The sequence below is a fragment of the Lepidothrix coronata genome, unplaced genomic scaffold, assembly GCF_001604755.1.
Source record: "Lepidothrix coronata isolate B3197 unplaced genomic scaffold, Lepidothrix_coronata-1.0 Scaffold119, whole genome shotgun sequence".
In the NCBI taxonomy this organism is placed as follows: Eukaryota; Metazoa; Chordata; class Aves; order Passeriformes; family Pipridae; genus Lepidothrix; species Lepidothrix coronata.
In genome coordinates, this window is record NW_016690299.1 from 1,961,321 (window position 1) to 1,989,127 (window position 27,807).

A 27,807-nucleotide genomic window follows, 5' to 3' on the forward strand; every position below is an offset into this window, starting at 1 on the left:
CAGCCCCAGCTTCTCTGGGCAACCTGTGCCAGGGCCCCACCACCCTCCCAGCCAAGAATTCCTTCCCAATATCCAATCCAAACCTACTCTCTTTCAATTTGGAGCCATTCTCTCTTGTCCTGTCACTCCATGCTCTTGTGAATAGTCTCTCTATCTATTTAAAATGATAGTTTCAAGTACAAAGATGTCCATACAAACTTTTAGTCACTGGCATTGAAAAATTTTACCACTTTTGGAAAAGTCAGGAATGTACCAGGCTGCCAACTTTTTAAATGGCATAAATGTCTTCTGCTGACACTGCAAACTTCAGTATTTAACAAAACAAATTGTCAACAAACACATTTATCTCAGTCAATCCGTTATACTACAATGACACCTGAGTGCCTCTGCTGCCAGTAACTCTGTCTTTGTCTAAATAACATCCTGAGTGCCAGATAAACTTGCCTAAGAAAAAGAAATTGTTTACTCACATGGCTGTTTTTCAACGGCATCGATGACATTTTCAATTGCATCGTCAAGTTCTACTTCACTGATGGACTGAAAAGCTTCAGTGAGATACTTCAGAGCATCCCTAATTCCAGTGGAGAAAGAACAAAAAGCAATAATTATTCCAGAGTTTATACAAGCTGTGCTGATTTTGGCAGCTGTGCACATCATCACTACACGGCTTGTGGTTTAAAAAAGTAGAAACAATTAGAACTGGTAATAGTGCACTACTTTAAGTCAAAGAAAACACTCACTGGGATTGAAAACATCGAGGACAAGAAGGGGATATGGAGAATCTCAGCTCCATACATTTAAGCCCATGTTGGAAGTGACCTCTGGAGACCATCTGGTCCAAGCTCCTACTCAAAGCAGGGCCTCATTGAGCCAAGCCTCGAGTATCTCCAGTGAGCTATTCCCCTTTGTCCTGCCCCTCCATCCCTTGTCCAAAGTCCTTCTCCAGCTCTCCTGGAGCCCCTTTAGGCACTGGAAGGGGCTCTCAGGTCTCCCTGGAGCCTTCCCTTCTCCAGGTGAACCCCCCCAGCTCTCCCAGCCTGGTTCCAGAGCAGAGGGCAGCAGCCCTTGGAGCATCTCCATGGCTTCCTCTGGACTTGCTCCAGCAGCTCCACATCCTTCTGATGCTGGAAGCCCCATACCTGGATGCAGCACAGCTCTTCCTACTTCCCTTACACACCACAGCTTCCAACCCATGACCACCTTCACAGACCCTGCAGGACCCTCTCCAGTTTATCAGTATCTCCGGGATTGGAATTATTTTAATTCTACATAACACAGGAATTAGAAATCTGTTTCTTCCCTTATCCTTAGACTACAGTCTTGCAGTTAAAGATGACAATTTTCTTATCGATGTCATCTGCTGGCCAACCAACGTGGTGTTTTGGTTATCAGCCTGATCTTCAAAATGTCTCAGTTCATGGAACCCTGGAGTCAGGAGTTCTGGACTTGGACTCCTTGCTAATGAAAGTGCCAGGACACTGTCCAAAATAATCACATCCCACCCACAACAGAAACGAAACGGAACTAATATTAACACATGAAACAGAAAGGGAAAACAGGAGCAATGGAGCCCCTGGCTGTCCTATAAATCATGACACCTTCCACTGCAAGCAGGAACCACTTTTAATTGACTTGCCATCTCTAAAAAATACACATTATAATATCTGGAAATATAGCATTCCTGCCTTTGGAAATGCCATTTTCTCCTTTGGAAATACCATTTCTGTCTTTAGGAATGCCATTTCCTCATTTGGAAGTACTATTCCTTTTTCTAGCAGGGAATGCTGAACACAGGACTGGCAAGTGCAACTTGGGAAAGAGATCCCGGAGTTGTCAGGCAGAGTATCAGACAACACAACCCAACCAAACACCCAGCACCGGCATCAGGGAGGGCTCCGAGGGGGAACACGGGCAGGTCTTTGGTGGTACCCACGGCGGGGGCCGCAGTGGGTCGGGTCATGGGTGGGAGGCAGGGACAGAGGCACGGAAGAGGCCCACAGCAGCAGGAAAGGCAAAACGACAGGGCTTTGGAGGAGATTCCAGAGGGGAGATGAAGAGGGGGGAAAGGCATCATCACGCCCCGAGGAGGGGATGCGGGGGGTGCGGAGCTGCCCCGACCCCATCCCACGACCCCGGCCCCCGGGCCTGAGCCCCGCCGGGGGATGATCCCGGCGGGCGGAGCGGGCCCGGAGCGGTCCCCGGGGCTGCCCCCGCTGCCCGCGGGTACTCACGGCCGCAGCAGGAGCCCCCGCAGGCGGAACGCGGAGCTGAGGCGGCGCCGCAGCCGCTCCGGCTCCATGGCGGACTTGGCGCCAAACGCGCCGGGGCCGCCCCCGCCGCCCTGGCCCGGCCCCGCCGGGAGGAGCCCCGGGACGGCCCCGCTGGGCCGCGGGGAGAGCGACCCTCGGGTGTGTCAGCGGCGGTGTGGGCACAGCACCAAGGGACCGAGCCCTGTGCTGGGCAGGGCTGAGGCACCTCCAGTGCCGTGTCCAGTTCTGGGCCCCTCAGGACGAGAGAGGCACTGAGGGGCTGGAGCGTGTGCAGGGAAGGGAATGGAGCCTGGGAAGGGGCTGGAGCAGCAGGAGCGGCTGAGGGAGCTGGGGGGGCTCAGCCTGGAGAAAAGGAGGCTCAGGGGGGACCTTCTGGCTCTGCAACCCCCTGACAGGAGGGGGGAGCTGAGGGGGGGTCGGGCTCTGCTCCCAGGGAACAAGGGACAGGAGGAGAGGGAACGGCCTCAACTTGTGCCGGTAGATTGGATACTGGGGAAAATTTCCTCACGGAAAGGGTTGTCCAGCCCTGGCACAGCTGCCCAGGGCAGTGGTGGAGTCCCCATCCCTGGAGGGATTTAAAAGCCACGTGGATGTGGCACTTGGAGACATGGGTCAGTGGTGGCCTTGACAGTGCTGCAGGAACGACTTGATGATCTTAGGCAGTTTTTTCAACCTAAAGTGATCCATTTTTCCGTGAAACACACTTGCTGCAGCTGACACAAGTTACTGAATGCAATTACCCTCAGTATTATTATTTGTTGCCTTACAGGTGAAGTAGCTCACACCACTGCTGCCCCCTCCTCTTTCCCTGAAGGCCCAGCACAGGTTGCACTGCACCTCCAGTAGTCCAGATTCACCTGTCTAGTCTCTCCAGCCCCAGATTTACCTGCCCAAAACATCCATCAAATACATCCAGCTGTGAATTGTACTCCTGGGATGGTGCCTTGTTTTCTCCTGTTCTCACCTTTAATCAGACACTGGCCAGAGACCCCTTCCACTGGGTCTGTCTTGGCTGACAAGCACAGGATGGTCTCCAGGGCTGTTTTTACATGTAATCATGGATTAAAACGGTCTGGGTTGGAAGGGACCTTAAAGCCCATCCCATTCCACCCCCTGCCAGGGGCAGGGACACCTTCCACTAGCCCAGGTTGCTCCAAGCCCCATCCAGCCTGGCCTTGGACACTTCCAGGGATCCAGGGCAGCCACAGTTCCAGTCTTGTAGGGCAGCTGCTTTTTCCCCAGATGAAAAACACATGTTTCAGTCAAACACTCATCCCTATCTCTCAAAGTAAGTACAGTTTGATCTCACAGAAGGCTCACAAAGCAACTCTGAAAGAAAGTTCCTTGTTCAAAAGTCTGCAGGGATTTAAAGACAGCTATTTTCCGTAGTCCATTCTCAACTGCATAATTTATAACCACTCTTCCTCATCAGGGATCGAGCTCATAGGTGAAAATGCAGCTACTCTCTTCAGACAAAAAGCTGCCATCTGACAGGTCTCAGCTATTTTGGTAGGAAATATGATCTATTTTTCATCACAGGCACACAGATGGGTGCAAATTACGAACCCAATCCTTACATAAGTACTTCCATTTGCTAAAATTACTGCTTATTCTCCTTCTAAGAAAACCTGATTGTGCCGTTCAGCTCATGTCTCGCCTCAAGAAGGAAGGTGCACCTGGAGAAGGGATGTGCCTCTCACCCAGGAATAGTTTTCTTTAAAGCTCTGACCAAGGGGGGAATATAAAGCACACTCCTACAGCATCCTGCTGTATTTGGGATTCTCTTGGGTTGCCTAGAGCCTCCCACCAGAGATGTAAAAGTATTCCAGCGTGAGCTGCAGGCTTATGTTTCACTGAGCCATCTGTCTGGAGGTCTGGAAGCCATTCCCAGCTCCTTGTCTCTGTCACCTGCCATGGCTTTGTTGGACATCACAGGTCCTGGAGAGCAGCAACCCAGTGGAGAGATCCCAATGGTCCACAATCAGTCAGCATATCTGCCTGGATCCATAGAATTATTTTGCAACACCAAACAAGACAAACAGCTCATTTTCATGTCTGTCACTGCTTGCAAAACCTCTGTGCACATCTCCTGAGACAGCACATTGTAGCTCTACCTGACCTATTGATCCGTGGATAAGTTTCCCTGTTACCCACGTTTTTCTTAACTCCAAATGCTGACTCCTGCATTTTAACCACCATCCCAATGCACTATCAGTACATGGCTTCATTTTAAAAGTTTGGGACAGGCACTGATCTCTCTATCACCAGTGACAGGACCTGAGGGAAGGGCTGGAACTGTGTCAGGGGAGTTTTAGGTTGGATCTCAGGAAAAGGTTCTTCCCCCAGAGGGTGGTTGGCACTGCCCAGGCTCCCCAGGGCAGTGGGCACGGCACCAAGGCTGCCAGAGCTCCAGGAGGGTTTGGATGATCCTCTGGGGCACAGGGGGGGACTCTTGGGGATGGTCCTGTGTAGGGCTGAGGGTTGGATTCAATGATCTTTGTGGGTCCCTTCCAACTCAGGACGTTTTATGATTCTGTGATTAATATTATCAGTTTAGTCTTCCCTCCTAGATCCAACTGAGGAAGTATATACCCCACTTCCACAAGAAAATCTTTACAATAATGTTTTGGTGCCCTTTTACAAGATGCTAAAGAAGTAATTTCTCGCAAGCTCGACTCTACTCCTCTTTCTGAAGCACTGTACCTGTTTTATTTTGGATTCCATTAATTCCACAGTTCAGCGGGAATTCACTGGGTTGTGGATGTAACAGCGTTAAGAACTGGATGGGCAGCGTCTGAAGTACTGTACAACTGTTTCATTAATAACAGCTACTATTTCATAGGTGCTATTTCCAACAAGAGTGTCACACCTTCAGAGAGACAGGGAGTTCTGCTGTGGTTGTCTTATTACAGAATCCTGGAATGGTTTGGGTTGGAAGGGATGTAAAAACTCATCCCATTCCACCCTCTCCCACTATCCCAAGTCGCTCCAAGCCCCGAACAACCTGCCCTTGGACACTTCCAGGGATCCAGGGGCAGCCACAACTTCCCTGGGCAACCTGTGCCAGGGCCTCCCCACCCTTACAGCCAAAAACTCCTTCCCAGTATTCCATCTAACCCTACTCTCTGTCGGTGCGAAGCCATCCCCTGTCCTGACTCACGCTGAGATCCAGCTCTTCTTTCCCTTCTTACTCCGGGTTTATGTTTAGCCCTCCTATTCTCGCTGCCTTTTTCCTCCTCTCGTGGTCTTTACTCACATCCTCCCGGAGGCCTTATTAAGCCCTAGCCCTCACACGGTCCCCGATGCTCAGGGCAGGGGCAGCGCCGCGCTCGCCGCCCGCCCCGCTCCGGACCCGCGGCGGGGCTGAGCGGCGGGTGCCGCCCCACACTTTGGACCCTCCTCGCTTCCCGTCCGCCTGAGGGGAGCGACCGGCGCCGGAGCCGCAGCCTCTCCCGGAGGAGGCGGTGGCGGGACGCGAGCCGTGAGGCAGCCGAGCCGTGAGGCAGCCGGGCCGCTTCCTCCCCTTCCTTCTCCTCCTCCTCGTCCTCGTCCTCCTCCTCCTCCTCGCCCTCCTCCCCTAAGATGGCGGCGGACCCCGCGGAGCAGTTCTGCGTGGCCGAGGAGCGCAGCGGCCACTGCGCCGTGGTGGACGGGAACTTTCTCTACGTGTGGGGGGGATACGTGGTAAGGCGTGCGGGGGGGGCGCGGGCAGCGAGGGCCGGGCGGGGGGAGCGGGAGCGGGGCAGCGGCGCCGGGAGCGGGGGAGCGGCGCCAGGAGCGGGGCAGCGGCTCCGGGAGCCCCGGGCGGGGCAGGGGATGAGGGGGGGGTCCCCCCGCCGCCCCTCAGCGCTCGGCGGGCGCTGATTGGCCGCGGCGGCCGCGCGGCGTTCGAGTGGCGGCGGGAGGCGCTGAGGGGACGGGCGGGAGGCGCTGAGGGGACGGGCGGGAGGCGCTGAGGGGACGGGCGGGAGGCGCGGGGGCTGCTCGGGGCGTCCCGTCCCTCTGCTCCGCGCGTCCCCTTTTCCCCGCGCCCGCTGTCCATGGGCAGCGTCCTCCTTCCCCCGCCTTCAGCCGCCCCCGTCACCCGCCACGTGCGGGGAAGGGCCGGTGGAGCCGGTTTGCCTCCCCTCCCGTCGCTCTGAGGGTGACTCCCGTGTCCCTCAGGGGGGTGACGGCTGTAATTTGTGGCGGTTTTTTTGTGTGTAATCCGCGTTCTTGTTCCCGAGTCCCCGCAATGTGTTTGTTTATTCGTAGTTGTGTTATGTACGCAGCGTGGTTTCCTCCCTCAGAAAGCACCGCTGGTCACCTCGAGCTGGTGGCCGGCAAAAAACCCCACATCTTTTATTTATTTTTCGTTGGAAGATCAGTTCTGGTTCTGACATAAGTAAATCCTTATCTTTTAGCTCCATGAATTCACCCTAACAGGAGCTGTGAATTAAATACATTAAATACATTAAATACAGCCACTTCATTTTATCTACAGTGTCTGTGCACATTGGCCATAAAATGTGAAAATACCTGTGCTTTGTGTTATTGTCTTGGTCAGGTGGAAACTGTATTTCTATCAACATATTTAATATTCTACCTATATTTTTCGTGGGCAACTTTCAAATGTGCAGAGCTTGTCTTGCCATACTCAAGCCAAGAATTCTAGCTGGGAGCTCCTGGATTTAAACTCTGTAATACTCTGAATAACTATATATCACTTAAATTACTGGTCATCCTTGTTAGTTTTCTGTGCTCTGGTCTTTAAAACTGAGGGTGGACTGGTGAGCACAATGTTTTCAAAGGTTTTCTTGTGAAAAATTGTGGGTTTGTGGCACATTTGAAACAGACAACGTGTGTTAAGTTTAGCAGATAAAATTTGCAAATGTTTTTAGTAATATTGCATATATTTTGTTGAGAATATTATGAAAATCCTTGCTCTTTAAGCAGCACTTTACACAGCTAAATCATTTTTAACGTGTTGTTGGTGCACTGCTGCCCAGCAAACTTATTTTTGGCATCAGTGCATTTGCTCAGAGCTGGTTCTGGAGCAAATGCTCGACCTCTGACATACCCAGATTAAATTGAGTCAACTTTGCAGAAGCTGCCAGGAGTGTGGAACAGCAGAGCCTTCCCAAGGAAAGGCAACTGGCAGGGTAAACATGCCAAAAATAGGATGTACCTGCCTGGTTGGCACCTTTCAAACTCAGAAAGTCATAATAAAGTGTCATTTGAAGGCAAGTGATCGATATCAGTAACCAAATGGCTGAGAATTAAATTTCAGTTTTGTATGTAACTTCTTCACATTCCTTTAATTTTGATCCAATTTTGATTTATTTGTTTATTTACTGGCTCTGGCTGCTTATTCCCTCCCAGTCTTTAATGTCTTTCTGATGTCAAGGCAATAATTAATGGTGTAGTTGTTACTCAGCATGAGCACTGAATGCTTTTGGGCTTCCTTCTCCTGTTTGTTGTTCTTCCTCATCATTCTTTCCTAAGTTGTTTTTTCTTTGTTAATGACCTCTGTTGAGGAGTCTTTGTTTTTGTACACAGAGAAATTAATTTTCTCCTTTATATTTGAGATTTTGTCCTTTCAAGTTCCTTCTTTCAGCCACTGCAAGTAACTTTTGTTGCCTTTCAGTTCCACTTTTTATATTCTATTTTTTATTCTGCACTTCTCCGTTATGCCAAGATTTGCCTCCTAATTAAAAGTATCTCCCAAAACAAAAGATAATGAGTTTTAATTCAGGACCTCCAAATCTGGTTTGTGTTGTCACACATCTTTTCTGGCAAAACATTGAGTTGGTCAATCTGTGCCTTTAATAAGTGGTCGTGAGGAATTGAGTTCTTTATTTTTAAAATAAATTAGTTTTAAAATTGGGATGATCAGAGCATTAATGACTTATGCTCTGGTAGATTATTTCCTTAAGATTACTCTGTGTTGCTAAGTAACATGATTTAGCATTTCATCTTAAAATGTATGTTGTGTAAGGCATAATTGATTTAACATTTGCCCATTTCTCTTCCATTTCAGTCCATCGAAGAGAATGAAGTTTATCTGCCTAATGATGAGCTCTGGATCTATGAAATGGACAGTGGGTTATGGCAAGTTCCATAATTTATATTTAATGAATATAGAAAGTTGATCTTTGCATAGATGACAGTTAGCTGCAGTGAAAAGGCTTCGGTGACATGAGTTATTGGCCATGTTCCCTGAGTTTAAATAGCAGATGTTTAATGTAAAGACTGAAGAACAGGCCTATATGCTTGCAAATTAACTCCAGGAAACACATTCATTCCTAAAGTCTAATTATTATGTTCAAGGGAATGTTTGGAATGGTTGGCTGAAGGCTCTGTTGAAACAGGTGCATTTGTTTGGGAGTTTATTTTGGCTCAGTTCTTCATACACAAACTTCTGTGTTGGAATGAACAGTTGAACACTGGATAATTGGGTTCTTAATCTATTTACACTTATATATATTTTTTGTCATTACTTCGTTGCACAATACGATGCAACTCAGAAATAACTCAGAACTTCCCCTTTTTTCTCTTCTCCCCTTTTTTCTCTTCTCCCCTTTTTTCTTTTGCCCCCTTCTTGCTCCCTTTCCTCCTTCGCTCTTTTTTTTCCCCTTCCTCCCTTTTTTTTCCCTCCCCCCCCTTTTTTGCTTCGTTTTTCCCCTTTTTTCCCTGAAATCCTTGGCTCCCTGTGCTAAAGCCCCCTCACACTGCCTTGTTTTCCCTGTGATGTCCCAGCACAGCTGTTTGTGCTCACACGGGAACTTGGATCAGGGAAACGCTCCGGGTTAAATATAACTTTTATTTTTTCAGGGTTATATTTATAACCAGGATCTCCCTGAGCTCCCAGCACACACCGCTGTCCATGTGCAGCTGAGAGTGCAGGGCCCAGGAACAGCAGGAATGAGGGAGCAGGAATGGAGAAGTGTTTCTGCTTCTGCCTCAGTTTTCAGTTTGAAAAATAACAGCAGTGCCACGTGCTCATTTCAGGAGGTTTTGGACTTAACAGTACTTCCCTATTTTGAATAATCAGTGTTGCAGCTCTGTTAAAGCTCTTTCAATATGAATTTCACCTTCCTAAAAATGAACACACACAGTATTCACCTGGAAGTTCTCCTGCACCACAGGAGCCTGACTTCATCAGCCAGTTCCTAGTGCTGGTCATGACCCAAGCTGTATTTTTAGCTTGAAGTCCAAATATTATTAATAAATCTGGGTTGGGAATTGTTAAGTTTTAGTGGCTTTGCGAGGTCTTAATGTGTTTTTTTTTAAATTGCAGGACAATGCACCTGATGGAAGGGGAGCTGCCCACTTCCATGTCAGGGAGCTGTGGGGCCAGCATCAATGGGAAGCTGTACATTTTTGGGGGATTTGATGATAAAGGATACAGTAATCGGGTATTGTATTCATTTTTCCCTGTAACACTGTATTTGAGTGAGTAATAATGCTGACCTTGCTGTTTCTGTGGGTTACTTTGCATTTGATTCAAGGAGAAATTTGAGGGAAAACTTCATTTTTGCAAAACTTTCTGTACTCATTTCTGAGAACTGCCTGTGCCTTCCCAATTGCTTTTTTTTAAAAAAAAATATTTTGACAACCATAAATGAGACTAATCTCAGAATATCACTCTTATTTTTGCTCTCTGACAGCGATTACCTTACATAATCAGGTAGTAATTAAAGTTAAAACAGAGCTACCAGTTGTCCTTGTAACTGAAGACTGAATTAGCAGAGTAGAATGAAATTGGTTGTTTTATCATTTAATGAGAATGAAGTCAGAGTTCACTCCTGACTAGAAAAGAAGTAAAATGGAGCCTCTCATCAGGCAGGAAAACTTGTTGCCAATTCTTACATTTTAGCTGTGTTTTTGTGATGTATTTGCCTCTTCCTGAGTGTTGCTACATATTGTAAACTCCACTGCCAGTTCCTTTTTTTTTTTTTTTAATCCAAACTAGTGTATTTTGGGGGAGGTGGGTTGTTCTTTCTGTTGGTATCCTTTATACTGAAAACATTGTACATTTTTTTTTCCTTTTAAGCTCTATTATGTTAACTTGAGAACGAAAACCGGAACCTACAGGTGGAAAAAAATCACAAATTTTAAAGGTCAACCTCCTACCCCACGTGACAAACTTTCCTGCTGGGTCTATAAGGACAGGTAACACCTTAAGAATATTTAATGTGTGTTAATTGCAGAGAGGAAGGGCTATAAAGTGAAGAGCACACAGGTTTGGGATGCAGGAAACTCTCATTCTTAGCTTGACTTGCTGTGGGATTTTGTGTAACAACTTGCTGCCAGAGTTTTCTCACACATGAGAATTAATGGTAAGTAAAACCCCGCTTTAGGAGAGGGGTGGGAAGTTTAGGGGAAGTTTGTGGAATGCTTTGAGGCTTCAGGTAAAAAATCATTATGCCTCTATTATTTAATTTTAACACATTAACATTTAACACGTTAAAAATCAGTATAAAATTTACGTTTTTGTTATATCCATCAACGTAATTATTACCTGCAATAAAATACATTTCATGTGTTCTCAAGGAGTTTAAAAGCTGACAGTTGCAAAGGCATTTCAGGGATCGAGTTAATTTTTGTAAGAACTGAGTCAGCCTAGATATTTGTGTGTGTTAAGGAAGAAAATAATTGGCTAGAAATAAATACTCCAGATTTTGTGCTTGTTATGGAAAATGCCTGGATATTGTGGCATAAGTGGTCACAAGGCAGTACCTTGTCAGCAATTTGTTACTGAAGTTGTTATAAACAAGTAGGAATGTGATTTACAGGGAACATTTTCAAATGAAAGTGATTTTTCTGTTTGTGGACTCCCCATCTAAAGATGTTGTCTGTGATGCCTCTGGGTACTGTCTCTTGGTTTTGCAATTCTAATTGAACTGCAAGAGATGGGGAAATTACAGGTATTTGAACAACTCCTTAGCTGTTAACACAAGATTATTGAAAACTAAGTGAAGTTACCCAGAGCACCGTGAAATCTGCCTAGTGAGAAAATCGCTTGTTTTAGGTGGCAGAGGGGAAACCTTTTCATTTAAAGAAAATATTTGGGGAGAGCTAACCATTAAAATTCCACGAGCTGTGAGTTTGCAGGTGGGGACGTCGTGGCGTGTTGCACAATGCTGTCAGTAACTCTGTTTCCCCGGGAATGTCAGTCTGGAATGAGCTTCGGCATCCCATCATTTCCTAAATTGCCTTCTCCTAAGATCACTGACAACTAGAGCAAATGGCCTCAAAAGGTTGAAGTTCAGCCAAACTTTAGGAAGCTTTGCTTGTGGATGGCCAGTTCATGGGTGGAATGTTAGGCTGGGAGGTGTGTGACGATCCTTGCAGTGTGATTTGTTCCGCAGTGCTCAGTCGGAAAATCTCGTTTTAAAGCAGAGAAAGGCTTTTTGTCTCCCAGGCAAGGTCAGTGGGGTGAACCTTGGGAACAGTTCTCGCCGAAAGATGTACACAGGAGGCCAACAAATACAGCAGGAGCATGGGAATCTCCCTGGAGAAGGGCAGGGATTCGAGCAGAACGAGGAATTTCCCTGTCTTATGTGTTGTTTGTCATTTTGAGACTCGTGCCTGAAAATATCACTGATTAATAAGCTTTTGGAGAGAGGAACAGAGACTTGAACCTCTTGAACCTTGTCCTGAACCTGTTTCCTTGTGTGGAATTCTGCCAGGCTTCTCGAGGGTTAAGGTTTGCATAATCAGGTGCAACAGGAAATATTTTCAGTTGCTTATATTATTATTATTATAATAACTGCAGGAGGTAACCTGAAATTTGAAACTAATTATTACAGCTTACCCATTTGAAAGCTATTTGCTAAATGAACTTATTTTGTTGTTCTTTTAGGCTAATATATTTTGGGGGCTATGGCTGCAGGAAGCACAATGAGCTGAGTGACTGTTTCGATGTCCACGATGCGTTTTGGGTAAGGGATTTGTCGCAATTCCAAGGGATTTGTCCCTTTCTGATTGTCGGGGGAAAAAAACTCCTTTGTACTGTACTCAATGGGTATGAAAATGTGTCTGATTTTTCCATTCTGTTTATAACATCAGCAGGAATGCAAACTGGAACCTTCCAGGATCTGAAATTCCAGATATTGCACGTTGGGAGCAGTGGGTGCTTCACAGATTCCGAGTCCTCGGTGCTGGGCTTTGAGTGCAGTGAAACAAAATACTGGAACAAAGCCCTGTTTTATTCTGAAGACATATTTCAAAGCCAAAACCCCCAGAAAATTTAAGACTTTATTTCTTAGAAGTAACATCAGGGAATTTATAGCTTCCCAAGTCTAACTGACAAATAATCTTAGTTAATTTATTTGATTTGTTATCCAGAAAGATGCCTGGATTAGGCATTATGTCATTTTTTGGTAATAGTTACAAATATATTACAAAACTTTCCCATAATAATTTGTTGCAGTTAATAGAAAGAAGGAGACTGATCAGAGTATTTAATGACAGGAATTAATAAGAAATAACTGTGCATTGAAGAGAATGTAGATCCTGACATCAAATGTTAAAGATTGAATTACAGAAATTACTTTGTACAATTAGTTATTTCTCAGTGTGTTACAATAAAAATCAGAAGGTAAGATTTGTCCCGTGCAGTGAGTGATGTTGGAGCATAAAACCCATTTTCAGGTGTCATCAGCCTGAACATCCCTGGGTGCTGATGACCTTCAACTAGACCCGAGCAGCTGCATTAAAAATACTAATGTATTTTTTTAAAGAAAATTCTGTATTTTAGTTTATTTTCCGGTTTGACAGGTCACTTCTGGGTTTGTGTCCTTCAATAAGCCCAAAGGTTTTAAAATAAAATATACTTATTTTTGGGTTTTAAACTTTTTTTGATTTTTTTGATTTTTTTTTTTCCAGGAAGGACAGATATTCTGGGGATGGCATAATGATGTTCATGTGTTTGATACAACCACACAGACTTGGTCTCAACCAGCAATCAGGGTGAGTGTGTTTCAGTCTCATCTCTTGACACAACTGTGATTTCAGTGTGTTTTCTGTGCTCTAGAAATTGAGGTTGGGAAAAGTAATTTGAAGATGCTTAATATTGCTCAGGCTTATCCCATTAAACTGGACACTCAGTGCCTCTGGAATGTGGGAAATTCACAACTGACATGAATTTTTTTTTCCCCGTGGGGTGTTTTTAGGCTGGTGTTTGTTCGTGATCTGGTTCTGATGCAAAAATTCCCCTAAATTTCAGAGAGCTGTTAGAAATCTGGGTACATTAGAAGGTGATGGAGCATTGTGTATCTGGGGGAGAGTTTTGAGATAAAACTTTGTGTCCAAGCTTTAATACAACTGTTGGGAATGTAAAATTACTGTTGGTGAGCCATAACTGGAAAGGCACTGGGATATTCCAGAACTATTGACATTGTGTTAAAATATTCCATAAAGGTTCGTAAAATCCAGGTAAATTTACATAAGAACTCAGTTGTATATTGTAAAGAGTGTCTGACAGCGTTTTATGCTCTTTACAAGATGTGCTAAAATTCCTATGAACTAAATGCAAAACAAGAAAAAGGAAATTGCCATTACAAAATAAAAGCCAGTTTTGCTCTTTATTTCTGATTTACGTGGCTATAACATCAAATTTCAAGGTGTGATTTCCAGGGATTTTAGTGCCAGTTCCTGGTGGTTTTCACCTTGGACAAATAAAGCTGTCCAGGAGGTTTGATGATGTTCTGAAGGACCTTGCTTTGGCTCTTTCAGGGTGGAGATCCACCTCAGCCTCGAGCAGCTCACACGTGTGCTGTGCTGGGAAACAAAGGGTACATCTTTGGAGGACGAGTGCTGGTAATTGAACATTTTCTTGGCAGTAATATTATTTTCTTGGCTGTTATTTTTTTTTTTTTATCAAAAATCACTTTATAGCAGGAAAAAAAAAGTCCAAAATGTCTTGGCCTAACCTGGATGTTAAGGGCTCTGAATTCAGGATGCTGCTTGCCATCACCCTCTGCAAAAAGAAGAGTCTTTCTGCCTGTAATATTAATGATGAAGCACACATAGTCCCCAAAAGGGAAAACACAGGTGGCTGTCTGGTAAATAAGAGATGAGTTGGCTTTATAATTTAACCTTTTGTCGTTTTTTGCACATAAGTGACAGAAATACAGATGTCTGGAAGAGGTAACAGTCAAAGAGGATGCAGTCAGTGCATATTTAAATTAGGGCTGGATTGTGGCTGACTCTTTTCACCTTAAAGTTATAGGAATCATCTCCCTGGTTATCTGTACCTAAAAAAACATGAAGCCAACATGGTAAGCAAGGAGATATTAAACCTCTCAGCAACACATTTAATTTCTCTAGTGCTGGTCAGAGGAGATTTTTCTCTTCAGTTCTTCTCTGCTGAAGCTTTAATGTAAGAAACAGATTCTGTAAGGCAAGTAAAAAGCCTCCCAGTTTAAGCTGCTGTGTACTCTTGTGGTTTGTAATGTTTTAGCTCTCTTAACTACAGCTAATTTGGAGCCTTTAATCCTGCTCAGCTGGAGGATGAGACTGGATGTTTTCTGTCTCTACTCCTCTGAAAAGTAACAGTGAAGAAGCTTTTGAAAGCCCCCAGTGCTGTGGCTTTGGTAGAAGAGAAGGAATTAGCTGTTTGGGAATGCCCTGCAGCGAGCATATGCCGACTTCATCTTGGAAAGCTGCCATGAACTAACCCCTGTATCCCAAGAACTGGCAAACAAAGCAGTGTAAAATTGCCCTTTGTTCCCTATTCCCTGTTTTTCCTGCCACAGTGTTGTTCCCAGGGCATGTCTGCAGTTCTGTTACCAATGATTTCTACTCCTGTAGAAATGTCACACATGTCCAGCCAGTTTCCAGTTTGAATTTCCTCCTACAGGCTGCAGAAAAGTTTTTTTTCCAAGCACCTTTTCAGAGCAATCAGGAAAGAAAGTAACCAAAATGGATCCTGTTTGTTCTTTGCCATTATGTGGCCTTTGACACAGGCTCAGGATTTTTGGGATCAAGCCCCACCTCTGCCTAAGAGAGCTGCACACAGCAGCTTCCAGAGCTGTGGGTTTGGTCAAACTTGGTTTGCAAATAACTTAAGGAAATAAAGAAATACTGGAAGAGATTGAAAAACGACCAAACCTTGTGTGTCAGGGTTGTCCATGCCGGGCTGAGGGAGAGCCCTGTGCCTCTGCCATGGAATTGCTCTTCCCTGTCTGCTGGGAACTGAACCACAGCCAAATCCTGCTCCTCATTTAAGGAGCCCACAGGCCTGGGAGGGAAAGAAGCCCAGGTGTGAAGAACTAAATGTGCAGCTCAGGACCTTCTGCCCTCCCATTTATTCCTGGTCACTTCCTTGGCCTCCAGAGCCTCGTTCCCTCAGCGAGGGCTGAGCCCTTCACCCCGGAGCCAGGACAGCACTGAGGGCTCTGTGCTCAGCTCAGGGTTGCTGCACTGGGCCTGTTGCCACTGAACTGCTCTGGAACTCCAGCTGGGATTTCATGCAGCCTCTGCAAGTGGAATTATTGTTATTTAGCTGGAGCTCACCTGTCATTTCTCCACTGTGCTGGTGCATGATTAGATCTGCCCTCAGAGGATTTGCCCTCGGGCTTCTGTTTAACTCTGTCTGACCACAGGATTCAGAAGGCTCTGATCTGAAAAGGTTTTTCTCTTCCTCATGTAGCATCAGCTTCCTTAAAAACAGGCTGAATTTCAGTGAAACCACTTGGGAACCCTGTCAGAGTGGAATTGTGGAAAGCTTATTTAATTCTGTAGGAGAGCAGTCAGTGTAATTTTCACCTTAGTAATTGTTATTGATTCACTTTCTATCCTAGAAATAAATGGAAGGAAACATAGAAAGGTTTGGGAACATCCAGTGGGGCTTGAGGAATTAATGTAAGTCATGAAACAAGAAAGCTAAAGACATCAAAACCCCACTACATTTCCTGACAACAGGAGTAACTCCTCCCCAAAGGATGAAGTCTTGCTTTTCTCCATAAATTAAGGAGCAAATACGGGGTTGCTCTGCTCCTCCTTCTCCTTCTAGTTCACCATAATACAAATCTTCCCAGGGAAAAGGCTCTGCAAGGAACCAGAAAGGGCCAGGAAGTGTCATGAGGCTTCTCCTATTCATCTTTCTGGGAGAAAAGGGCACCTTTTTCCAAAGTTGGAGCTAGAACTGGTAAAAGAAGATGATGATGATGATGATGATGATCAAAATCAATTGTACCAGGAATCATTTGAAAGCAGGCTCAGAAGTGTTATGTGGACTCTGTTCCTTCAGGTAAGCCCCTGGAAAAACAGAAATGGGAGAAAGTGGGAAGGAAGGAGAGTTAGTCCAAAAGTTGATGCAAGTCTTGTGTTTGATTTAAGTGGAAAATTTTCACGTAAAGAACGAGGTAACAAACCTAAGTCTTTCCAGCAGCTCTTCACACATCTGATGCCTTAATGTAAGCATGTTTATATTTCCTGTCCCTGAAGATCCATCGAGCTGCAGTCCTTCTCTTGGCAAAGATTGGAGCTGGAGTAGCTGTTTGGTTGTAATTCCAGAATGGAGAGGTGCAGAATTTACTGTAAGAGCAGTGAGCTGAGAATAATGTCACCCTTAATGCCTTTCATCGTGCTGGAAAGTTAATCCTGAGACAAAGCAGATCCTGGTTAATGTTTACTGGGCTGCAAATAAATGAACACACCAGAGATAAGCAGAATGTCTCAGGAGTCCTTGTAGGTCCAAGGGAAATGCAAACCCTCTTAGGAGGCTTGGTGCTTTAAAGCCAGTTAAGAATCATTTTAGGATTGTCAGAATGATTAAATATTGCACATACCAGTTAGAAATACATGAGAAACTGCAAGAAAACTGTGTATGGCAAGTGGTGATAAACCTGCGTGCTTTCCAGTCTGCCAAATAAGGGTTGGGTAGAAAGGCTTTGTTAAAGGACTGAATCTTGGGCAGAACTGTCCAGCTGATGATGTTTTGAATTCCAGAGGAGGTTGATGTAATTGTGGATCTGTCGAGCTGTTGAATCATGAGAATGTAAAGATTATAATACATTGATTTCCCAGGGACCAGGAAACTGGAAACTTCTCCATCTTCTGCCTAATGCCTAGGAAAGGAAAGTCAGCGAGGAGGTCTTGAACAGGATCTTCTTGAAACCTAAATTTCCAACATAACAGCAACTTTCTTCCCTTTCTCTGATAGATGCCCTTCATATCAAATTGTGTTGTTCCAAGATGATTAAATATTTTCAGTTGTAGAGGCCAGAACGTTGGGTTTTGCCCACCCTGCCCCAAGTTGTGCACAGAAGATACCAACTGCATTTTGCTTTCTGCTTGGATAATTTGTTCCTCATAGCCACCAGAAGGAGCAGGAAACTGGATAGACTTGTCATGGAAGACAGATCTGTTCCACTGGCTGTCAGCTGGACCACACTTGGTTGTTAACATTCAACCCTTTTGAGGGATAAAGTTTCTCAGGCAATGCCCCAAACCCTCACGTTCTGCTTTCCTGTAGCCTGGTGCCCTCCCTGAAGGCATCCCAGGATTGTGGTTGACATTCCCTTCTCCAGGACAGCAAAGTACTTGGTCAGAGGAGGCCGTAGCTATCCTGAAAACCTTGCTGTTTCCTGAAATCCCCTGAGAGACTTCCCATAGCTCTGATGGACAGCTTTGGAAGTCTCTCACACTCACTCCCTGGCTGAGTTCTCAGGGGTAAAACTACTCCTGTTCTGACTTACATGACCAGCCTAGTTTCTGCCTCAAAGGATCTGCCAGCTGGAGAAAGGCTTATTCTAATAGATCTATGGACTACCCTAGGAGAAAAGGAGTTGGAAGGTAAGGCAAGATACATTTCCCTACTTCCCAGATCTTTTTTGTAGCACCCAGGGGAATTGCAGGTGTCAGTGGAGTGTGTTGTGAGTCGCTGAAAATAACCTAAAGCAGAGAAATTCTTTTTATCTTCTCCCCCAGCCCTAAGGCAGTCAGTCACTTCTCCATCTCACATCACAGGCAGACAGGAAAGTGCACTGATTTCCCATTTTATTATGTTTGTGGCAAGTGCTAAAGGGTCCTAAAACCTTGTCATTGCTGGTAGTAACTTTGTGAAAGGGCAAGAGAGAAAACCACAGACGTGATGGACTTTTTGTGGGATGCACTGAGCACTACCAGGATATTCCAAGGAGTAAGGCAGGAGGATACAGAGTTCTGATCAGAACATAAAGAAAAATAACATGAGGCAACTCTGTGAGAGTAAAATACCTTGTGCATTTACCTCCCATGAATTCTGTGGATGAAAGTTAAATACATTTGCAGGAACTGAATAAATATCACGCAGTTCTTCACTGTTAAAAGCTAAAATTGGCCCCATAGTGCCATTGCATGACTGGAAATATTCCTGACAGGCAGTTTCCTGAGAGTTGCATGTTCAGGGGTTTTTTTTGGGTTTTTTTGTTTTGGTTTTTTTTTTGAGAAGAAATGCTTTTCATCTGCCACAGAAAACAGATTTATGTTAAGGCACACGGGTACAGATTTCTTCAGAATATTGTCACTTGTCATATTCTGTCCCAGGAAGGCCTCACTGAAATGCTTTGCTTCTTGTTTGCTTAACATAACACAAGTGGGATTTTATTTCTTTGTTTCAGCAAACCAGAATGAATGATTTGCACTGCCTGAATTTAGACACTTGGACTTGGTCTGGAAGGTGAGTTTCCCCCCCTCTAGCACTTAAAACTGAATGTAGCAGTTTGAACCATATTGTTAAATAGATCCAGAGCTAATCCTGTAGCTTTTCCAAGAGGAGAATGAGAGTTTGGGGACTATTTTAACAGCTGCTATATTGTGATTTCCATTTAATTTAATTTGGTAGTGGTTACTAAGCTTTTTCTGTTCTGCACCAAAGCACTGATGATGCTGTTTCAGGCACAGCATGTAGTGATTTAACATCCTAATTTTCAAGATGGGTGCATTTATCCATATGGAATTTCGGGTCTGATGTCTTCTCTAATGCTGTTCTTAGTATCTGTAGTTGGCTAATTACAGCACAGATTGGGGAAGGGTCTCTGTCATAAAAGACCATGAAATCCTGAAAACTGAACATTTTTCCAAAACTCAGTTATTTCTTTGTTGTGATCCAAGAAGGGCTCCCAAGGTCTACCCGTGATTTAGTGTTGGATCATTGTAAATTCAGGAGCCTCCTATCCAGCCATTCCAGCACCTCAGCAAAGAGCCTTTGAGAGACTGAAAAAAAAGAGATTTAAGATATTATGGGCAAAAAAAGAGCCTTTTCACAGTGTCTGCTGCTGTGGTGGCACCTCACAGGAGGAATAAAGGGTCCATATTTATTCATTATTTATTTCATCTCCTGATCACAAAAGGAGAAGAAAATTCAGTGTATCTTTCAGGACAATGTCAAATCAGTATTTACATTTTTGACTCCAGTTTGCAGTCGGTCTTTGCACAAACTGTTTGAAAAGTTATTTCTGGTTACACACTAAAATCAGCAATGGTGTTAAAAAACAGGCATTTGTAAGGGATGATCACAATATAAAGAATTTTACTCCAGAGGTGCCATGATTCCCCACAGAAACACTGTAAAATAAGAACAGAAAAGCTCCAAATGCAATAATGATTTCATTTAAAGCCCCACTAACCAGTCAAGTGTCTTTCTTGTTCAACTCCACACAGGTTTCTTAAGGAATTGCATAATATAAACCTAGTAAATCAGGAATATCATCCAGCAGGGGATTGCAGTTGTTATTTTAGCTGCCACTACCCAGAAGTCCCTTTGCTCCACTGATTGTTGCTCAGAATGTTCAATATTGTGTTATTTCTGGTACCGTGATCGTTTTTTTTGCAGTACGAAAATGGAAATTTTGTCACCCCTCAGTACCTGGTTTATATTTTTTGTTTTTAACCCTCAAAGCCCCTTGGCCAAGTTTAGCAGCCTCTTACACAAGAGCTGTGCAGAGCAGGCCCTCAAACATTGCAACTGGGCTTGGGTGCCAAATTTAGCAGGACAGTTTTTGCAATCCCTGTTTAATTCCCTCCGATTCTTCAGGCTTTGCTTCCAGCTGGAGAATCCGGCAGTGAGATTCCTCTGGCTGCGCCACAGGTGCCTCCACTCCTCGCCCAGGGCTCCCTCCATGCCCAGTGAAGGGAACCAGGCACTTCCTGGGGGTGAGAAGCAGAAAATAAATCCCCAGGTTGTGCTTTTCAGGCACCTGTTTCTCTTCACTGACTACAAAGGAAATACAGACACCAAAACTGGTTTTTTTGGGGGTTATCCCATAGGCTCAGGGTCTTTGCTGTTCACATTCTCACCTCAAGCAAACCCAACTAAAACCCAATTTCAAATCTTATGTTTTTGTAACACGAGCAGATTTTGGCAATAATAAGCCTGCATCTGTTTTGTACTTAACAGATCACCTTCTTACTAACATTTACCTCAAAATTTGGGTGACCACAGCGGTTGAAGAGGTGGTAGCTTTTGGATCAAAGGTAAAGCCACAATCCTCAGATCATTTAAAACCCTTTTCCTAGGACTGGAGAGGATTCATTAAATTTAATCACAGTTAACTCTTTAGCTACATGTAGGTGCAGTTGATTTGATTATTTACTCTTTGCTGTCTTTGCTTTTTCACTGGGAAAACATCCAAGCTTACTCTGGGACAAACTAAGAAATTTTCTGCCAAGTTAATTTTCAGCATTCTTTGCAAATTTGGTCTTTTTTGTTTCTTTGTTTCACCAAGAATTAATATCAGTGGAGAGAAACCAAAGGATCGCTCCTGGCACACGTTGACTCCGATAGGAGATGACAGACTTTTTCTTTTTGGTGGACTAAGCTCTGATAATGTTCCTTTGAGTAAGTAATTTAGAGGTTATAATTCTATTCTGTTCAAATCAGAGTGAAAAATGTGAAATAGGGAGTGGGATAGTCTTCTGTGAGTTCCTTTTTTTTTTTTTAGAAAAGGCAATTTGTTTTCATGAAAAGACCATGAAATTATTGAAAATAATTTTAAGTTTCATAGATAAATCCACTGGGAGGGGGTGATTTTCTCAGTTTCTCCAAAAGAAAAGAAGTCAAGTGTGTTTTAATTCCAGGTTTCAATGCAGTGTGTGTTCAGTTAAATTACAAGGAGTGAAAAGATGCAGGTTAATGTAGTGATGATGTTACTGTTACCTGAATGTAACGTGTTCTTAGAACACAGAGCTGCTTGTATAAATTAAAAAAAGGTAATTTTGGGCCCCAAAAAAAGGCACTAATGCATGTTCTTACCTTGTAGGTGATGGCTGGATCCACAGCATTACAACAAACGGATGGAAACAACTCACCCACTTGCCTAAGAGTAGGCCTAGGTATAAAAACACAGACCATGTGTGCTGAAATTAAATCATTTTTAAAAATTAACGGATTTTTAAATTACTGAACAGTATCTTTGAACGGCATTATATGAATATTTTAGAAAATTAATGCAGTATGATTAAATAGTTTGCTTTAATGCCCTATTTTCCTGCAGGTCTGATACAGCATTTTGAGTTTCTCTGTTTATTGTGGTTGATGTCCATTTGCCTTGAAAGATGTTTTTGTGGTGAAGGAGCTGGGTGTCCAACCAACCTGGTTTTCTACAGCCAAATTATTGTTACATAAGGAAATACCTCAAAACCTTTGGGGAATTAATAACCAAAGAGAATAATAAAGGTTGATTAATGTTGATACATTATTAGAAACAGGAGAGAACCATAAAAAAGTGGATGCATCTCTCGGGGTTCAAAAGTAAAATATCTTGTTTATTAATGCAATGTTTGAAGCAATATGTGTTTTTATAAGAGAATTACTATTGAATTGGTTTGCTGTAGGTAGTAAATATTCAGATTTTCATGGAATTAATTCTCTGCATCCACCCAGGAACTTTCAGCACCATTTTCTATTATTCTTTTACGATACAAATATATACAGTTCTGGTCTGGCATTTGCATGATTCCTGCCTTGTCTTCTGCTACTGAAATATCTTCACCTCATTTAACTTTCTTCCTGTTTTATCCTGTTCTAGGGTGTCTTTTAAACATAACAGCCACAGCTAGACCAAGTTTTCTGCTTTTTTGTGCTTCAGGCTCAAATAAACTACCTTAATTCACAGAATATCTTCCCTTTATGATTAGTGAGCTGACAGATGAAGGGACTGATGGCTGCCTTAAATAAAGCACAGCAGTAGCAGCCAAGGATCTGTGTTCAGTGCTTTACACGTGGATGGTTTCAAGCCTTCCCTGTGTCATTATTTTCACTGGGGATCATGGAAGAGGACCAGGAAGGGACAGGATGTGCTGTTTGGACAGGCAGCAGCCCCAGGAGCTGCAGCTCAGCCTTTCCTCTGCAGTAAAGCTGGAATAACATCTGTGCCTGGCTTGGCAGAGGGGCTGGATGGTAGGAACCAGTGACTCCTGAGCCCCAAGTGGTTTCCAGGCAATTCCAGGGCAGATCCCATCGTGGGATACAAGGGGAGCTGTTGTGCACACACAGCCCAGCCTGTCCTGGGAGAGCAGAGCCTTAGGATCCCATCCTGACAGGACTCTCAGAGCTCCCTCAGTTCCAAACGTGTCCTGTGGTTCTCCACCACCTGAGGATTGTGGTATTTGGGTTGGAGGCTGAGGACCTTTCCCTAATTCTTTTTTAGGTCCCTGAGGACCTAATTCTTTATTGAAGGAAAGGACCTCCCATCCTTAAACAACCAACCAACCCCCAAAAACTTCATTAACCTTTCTCAGGAAGTCACAGAATAGCTGGGCTGGGAAGGGCCCTCTGGAGATCCTCCAGTCCAACCCCCCTGCCAAGGCAGGCTCACCTGGAGCAGGTGACACAGGAACACGTCCAGGTGGATTTGGAATGGCTCCAGGAAACATGGATAAAAGGGGCCACACCAAAAGCCTGTCTGTATATTGAACTGCTTGGAGTGTGAAGTACTTCCTTGTACCATGATTGTATCCAGGATTACTGCAGGATCTCTGCAGCTGGAAAAGGTTTAGGTCAGCTCAGTTGCTCCTCCGACTTAAAATACAGGGGCAATAATCCTTATACGTGTACTTCTTTTATATATATTTCTGTTATTTTCTAATAATACCCAGAATATCACACGTTCATTAATGTCTGTTCCAGGTGCTTCTGCAAGTTTGATTCCCTCCCTAAATTCTGTGAAGAATAATTTCCTTCAACCTTCGTTTTTAATACTTTCTAAAAAAAAAATTGTCTTCCCAAGTGATTCCGTATTGGTAGAAAATACTGTTCTTCTTTTCTGTCCATCAGTTGCACTTCAGCCAACGTTCTGCATGCTGGGTTAAAACAGAGAACTGTCTAACTCCTGCATTCCCAGTGTTTTCATGCTGTTCCTGTAGCTGGAAGAGCTGTGTCTGAAGGATGTGTGTGATTTCAATAACGTGCTCTGTCAGAATGTTTAGGTGATAAGTTAGAGCAGCCGTGGGAGGACAGAAACTCTTGTCAGGCTGTAGGAAAAGCCTCAGGTTGCGAGATAGGATGTCACCAGAGTCCAGGCAGGAAAGGCTTCCCACTGTTCTTCGTGACCAAGTCCAGGCCAGAGTTTTCCTAATGCAGATCAGGCAGAGACAGATCTATCCACAGGTAGGAGGAAGGGAAAAAGTGGGATACAGTTTAGCCTAAGGATGTGAATGGAGTAAGAAAGTGGGAACGTTTACTTTTGCGTGAAAATGTAGTGGGGCATTTTATTTTGGTTCTGCAGCTCTAAAGGGCCAGATTTCTGTGGGGATCATCTTGTGACATTCACTGGTGATAGACCAGCAGAGAAATTAGAGGGTTTGATCTGCAGCTAATAAAAAATAAATCTAGCAAGGTGTGGCTGCAGAATCTTTGATTATAAAATCAGGTTGTGGTTTTGTGGGGTCTCTTTTACGTCATGTATTTTTATATGCACAACACAAAACCTGATGTGGTGTGACTGACCCACGGGAACTGATCCCCAGGAATCTTTGGGGCAAGTGTAAGACTGAAACAGGATAACTGGTGTTCCTAGTGCTCAGGGATCCAAGTCAGTACTGAGAACCCCACGGACTGAAAGCCACTAGAACTGTACTTCTGAAGCAAAGAAACAGTGGAAAATTCAAAAAGGAAAAGAAAAGCTGCCCTTGGCCAAAGCTTTGTTTGCAGAGTTATGTTTTTGTCTAAAAATTTTCCAATGTAGTGATAAATAAGACAAAGTTTATATAACCAGAGTACAGAAGAGTCAAATAATGACAAAATATATTAGTCTGTATGCAAATAATTCTCGTGAGATGGATAGTCACATTGCTCTCTCCTTTTATATTGTTAAACTAACGAGTAATATATTTTAAGCTACTATTTTTTACCTCTGAACAGTCCTGAAATAATGTCTTTGTCTTGCTGATAACACACAAATGATGATGTTCCTTGGGCACTAATTGCATTTATGGTTTTATTTCCAGACTCTGGCACACAGCCTGCCTTGGAAAAGAAGGAGAAGTGATGGTGTTTGGTGGGAGCAAAGATGACCTGCTTTTCATGGACACAGTCAGTAAACTGGATAATAAATCCTATCACTAGGATAATTATAATTGATATAAAATGATGGAATCATGGAATGGTTTGGGTTGGGAGGGACCTTAAAGCTCACCCAGTTCCACCCCCTGCCATGGGCAGGGACACCTTCCACTAGCCCAGGTTGCTCCAAGCCCTGTCCAACCTGGCCTTGGACACTTCCAGGGATCCAGGGGAGTCCACAACCTCTCTGAGCAAATCAATTAATGTATTTATAGATGGGATTTAAATAAAAAAAAAAACAACAAACAACAAACAGATTCAGATGTTGGCTCAAATTGGTAACTGAAAACCACCACCGAGGAATCCCCACCTGAAGCTTTCTTGACTGATGGAATAAAAAGGGATTTGTAGTTCAGATGCTTCATAAATAGTTATTTAGGTATTATCAGTTTTAAATCATGCACGTGGTAACTAATGTGACATTAATCTAGAAAGCAGCACTATGGCTGAGATAAACTGTTTGCCATTTTAATGGTTCCTTTTTTTTTCCTCTTGATCAGGGTCACTGCAGTGACTTGTTGATATTTCAGACTCAACCTTATTCCCTCCTCAGGTGAGTTGTGGTCACAGAATCTCCGAATCCCAGACTGGTTTGGGTTGGGAGGGACTTTAAGGACGATCCAGTTCCACCCCCTGCCGTGGGCAGGGACACCTTCCACCAGACCCGGTTGCTCCAAGGGTGATTTTAGCCACGTGCTGCTGCACAGGCAGGTAAAATACCAAATTACCTCCTCAGTAAATATTTGACCCATGCCATGTGTGATGATCCACAGCAGTTTAATCCCTGGTGGTGTGTAATTCTGCTGCACGTGCACCCACAACATCTGTAATTAATGCACAACACCAACTTTAATGAGTTGTCACTTGGTCTTCAGATTACAGACCATTTACTTAAAGGGGTTTTGTTTTTTTTTTCCTGTTTTCCTTCTTCAGGCTGTGTCTCGACTGCATTGGGAAGAATGCAGCTCTCTTGGGGAACCAGATTCCCTGCCTGCCATCCAAACTTTTGCAGGAAGTGCTGAAAAAAATCACCTTCTGGGCTGCAGTGACCCACCGGCAGGAGAGGAAAGCCGAGACCGAAAGACAAAGTCAACTCAACACCACATGAACAAGGGCAGGGAAACCCTGGGACACCTCCAAGTGTTTTGTTACTGCTGTTCCAGAACAACTGTGTGTTAAGCTGAGTTTCTAAGTGAAGTTTGAGAACGAAAGAAATCCTTTTTATGGGAAGTCTCTCTTGTTTTCTGCCTAGGAAACGAATGCGACTTCATTTGTATATATTGTTCATTTCTGTTGTGGTCTTAAGGAGACAGTCCACCCACCTTGTTCTTTTGGAAGGGGATACAAAACATTTTCAGTTGGATAAAAATATGGCTTAGGTCTAAAAATCTGCCTGCAGCCTTATCACATCAGCCTAAATTAGTTCAACACAGTGGCCTGGGGAGATCCACACTCGTCAGTCTTAAAAGGTAACAAATTTGGGAGCACCACCAAATCTTATTGTTGGATTCCACCAGACTCTCCTCTCATCATCCACTCAAACAATGGAGCCCCACCTCATGCTCCAAGTAGGAAAATCCATAAGGGAACCGTGGAACTTGAAGAAAAACCTGTGACGAGCAGCGTGACCTGTTGTCTGTAGGAAAACTTCTGCTCATCACCTCGTTTTGCTGTTTCTGTCATCACTAAGTCCTTTTGGAAATAAGTTGTATATTGTATTTTGGATGTGTAAAGTTTATATTTCATTCTTGTTTAAAAAAAAAAAAACCAAACACAAAAAGTTGCTTATTTATTGTTTAAAAAGAGCAAATGTAGGACGGGCTATTTTTCTGTTTTGAATATTTAGTTAACAGGAGCACAGTCATTAAAATTTTATAGAGAGTTGAATTGAGATCCATTTTGACAAGTTTGTGATGTTTTTACAGTCTGTAAAACTTCATTATTTGGGGAAAGGATATTTGGAAGCAAATTTGTATCAAAGAGGGAAGTTTTGTGACTGGGTTTTGTAACAGAGCTGTAATGTTATGTGCTAAACTCCCCTCCTCCCTCCCTCCTTTTTTGGGGGGGAGTGATCAAGTAATCCCCACCCCCAAGGTTTGATTTGGGGGTTTCAGGTGCCCTGTTAGCTTTGATTTTGGGGGTTCAGGTGCCCCCCCCCTCAGTAATTTGGGGTGTTCATGTGCTCCCAAGGTTAATTTTGGGGGGTTCAGGTACCCATCAAGGTTAATTTTGGAAGGTTCCAAAATTAGGGTGCTTCCTAAGATTTGATTTTGGGGGGGTTCAGCTGCTCCCCACTGTTAATTTTGGGGGGTTCAGGTGCCCCTGAGAGTTAATTTTGGAAGGTTTGGGTGCTTCCTAAGATTTGATTTTTGGGGGATTCACGTGCTCCCCACTGTTAACTGGGGGGGTTCCTGTGCCCATCAAGGTTAATTTGGGGGTTTCAAAAGCCCTCCCTTAAATTGTGGTGTTTCAGGTGCCCCCCCACGTTAATTTTGGGGGGTTCAGGTGCTCATCAAGGTTAATTTGGGAGGTTCGTGTGCCCATCCAGGTTAATTTTGGAAGGCTCAGGTATCCCCAAGGTTAATTTCAGGAGGTTAGGTGCCCATCCAGGTTAATTTGGAAGGCTCAGGTGCCCCCCCACCTTAATTTTGGAGGGTTCAGGTGCTCATTAAGGTTAATTTGAGGGGTTCACGTGCCCATCCAGGTTAATTTGGAAGGCTCAGGTGCCCCCCCCACCTTAATTTTGGAGGGTTCAGGTGCTCATTAAGGTTAATTTGAGGGGTTCACGTGACCATCCAGGTTAATTTTGGAAGGTTCCTGTGCCCATCCAGGTTAATTTGGAAGGTTCAGGTGCTCCCAAGGTTAATTTTGGAAGGCTCAGGTATCCCCAAGGTTAATTTCGGGAGGTTAGGTGCCCATCCAGGTTAATTTGGAAGGCTCAGGTGCCCCCCCCACCTTAATTTTGGAGGGTTCAGGTGCTCATTAAGGTTAATTTGAGGGGTT

At 44.1% G+C, this 27,807-nt stretch overlaps 2 protein-coding genes across 6 annotated transcripts in view; one reads left to right on the forward strand and one right to left on the reverse strand.

Moving 5' to 3' along the window:
- POLE2 (DNA polymerase epsilon 2, accessory subunit) overlaps positions 1-5,616 on the reverse strand; it is a 17,829-nt gene extending 12,213 nt beyond the window's left edge. For 2 of the 4 annotated variants that reach the window (XR_001876497.1, XM_017825461.1), the window contains exons 1-2: positions 2,232-2,321; positions 471-571 (exon numbers count right to left, since the gene is read on the reverse strand). Coding sequence is in view for 2 of the 4 variants with exons in the window: in XM_017825461.1 (XP_017680950.1) it covers positions 471-571; positions 2,232-2,299 (169 nt within the window). In the remaining 2 variants the exon portion in view is untranslated. Of the gene's footprint in view, positions 1-470; positions 572-2,231; positions 2,329-5,430 lie in introns of those variants that run through there. The other 2 variants (XM_017825460.1, XM_017825462.1) reach the window with 2 other exon arrangements.
- An 82-nt stretch (positions 5,617-5,698) lies between these two features.
- KLHDC1 (kelch domain containing 1) lies at positions 5,699-26,707 on the forward strand. 2 transcript variants are annotated; one of them, XM_017825464.1, is made up of 13 exons: positions 5,699-5,951; positions 8,290-8,360; positions 9,550-9,667; positions 10,306-10,424; positions 12,118-12,196; positions 13,143-13,226; positions 13,992-14,075; positions 18,863-18,921; positions 20,969-21,081; positions 21,503-21,575; positions 24,690-24,774; positions 25,305-25,357; positions 25,738-26,707. In XM_017825464.1, the coding sequence occupies exons 1-13, from the start codon at positions 5,853-5,855 to the stop codon at positions 25,910-25,912; spliced, it is 1,212 nt and encodes a 403-aa protein (XP_017680953.1). In that variant the 5' UTR covers positions 5,699-5,852; the 3' UTR covers positions 25,913-26,707. The 2 variants fall into 2 exon arrangements, with proteins under 2 accessions (XP_017680953.1, XP_017680952.1); XM_017825463.1 differs by having other exon boundaries at positions 5,700-5,954.
- The last annotated feature ends 1,100 nt before the right edge of the window (positions 26,708-27,807 follow it).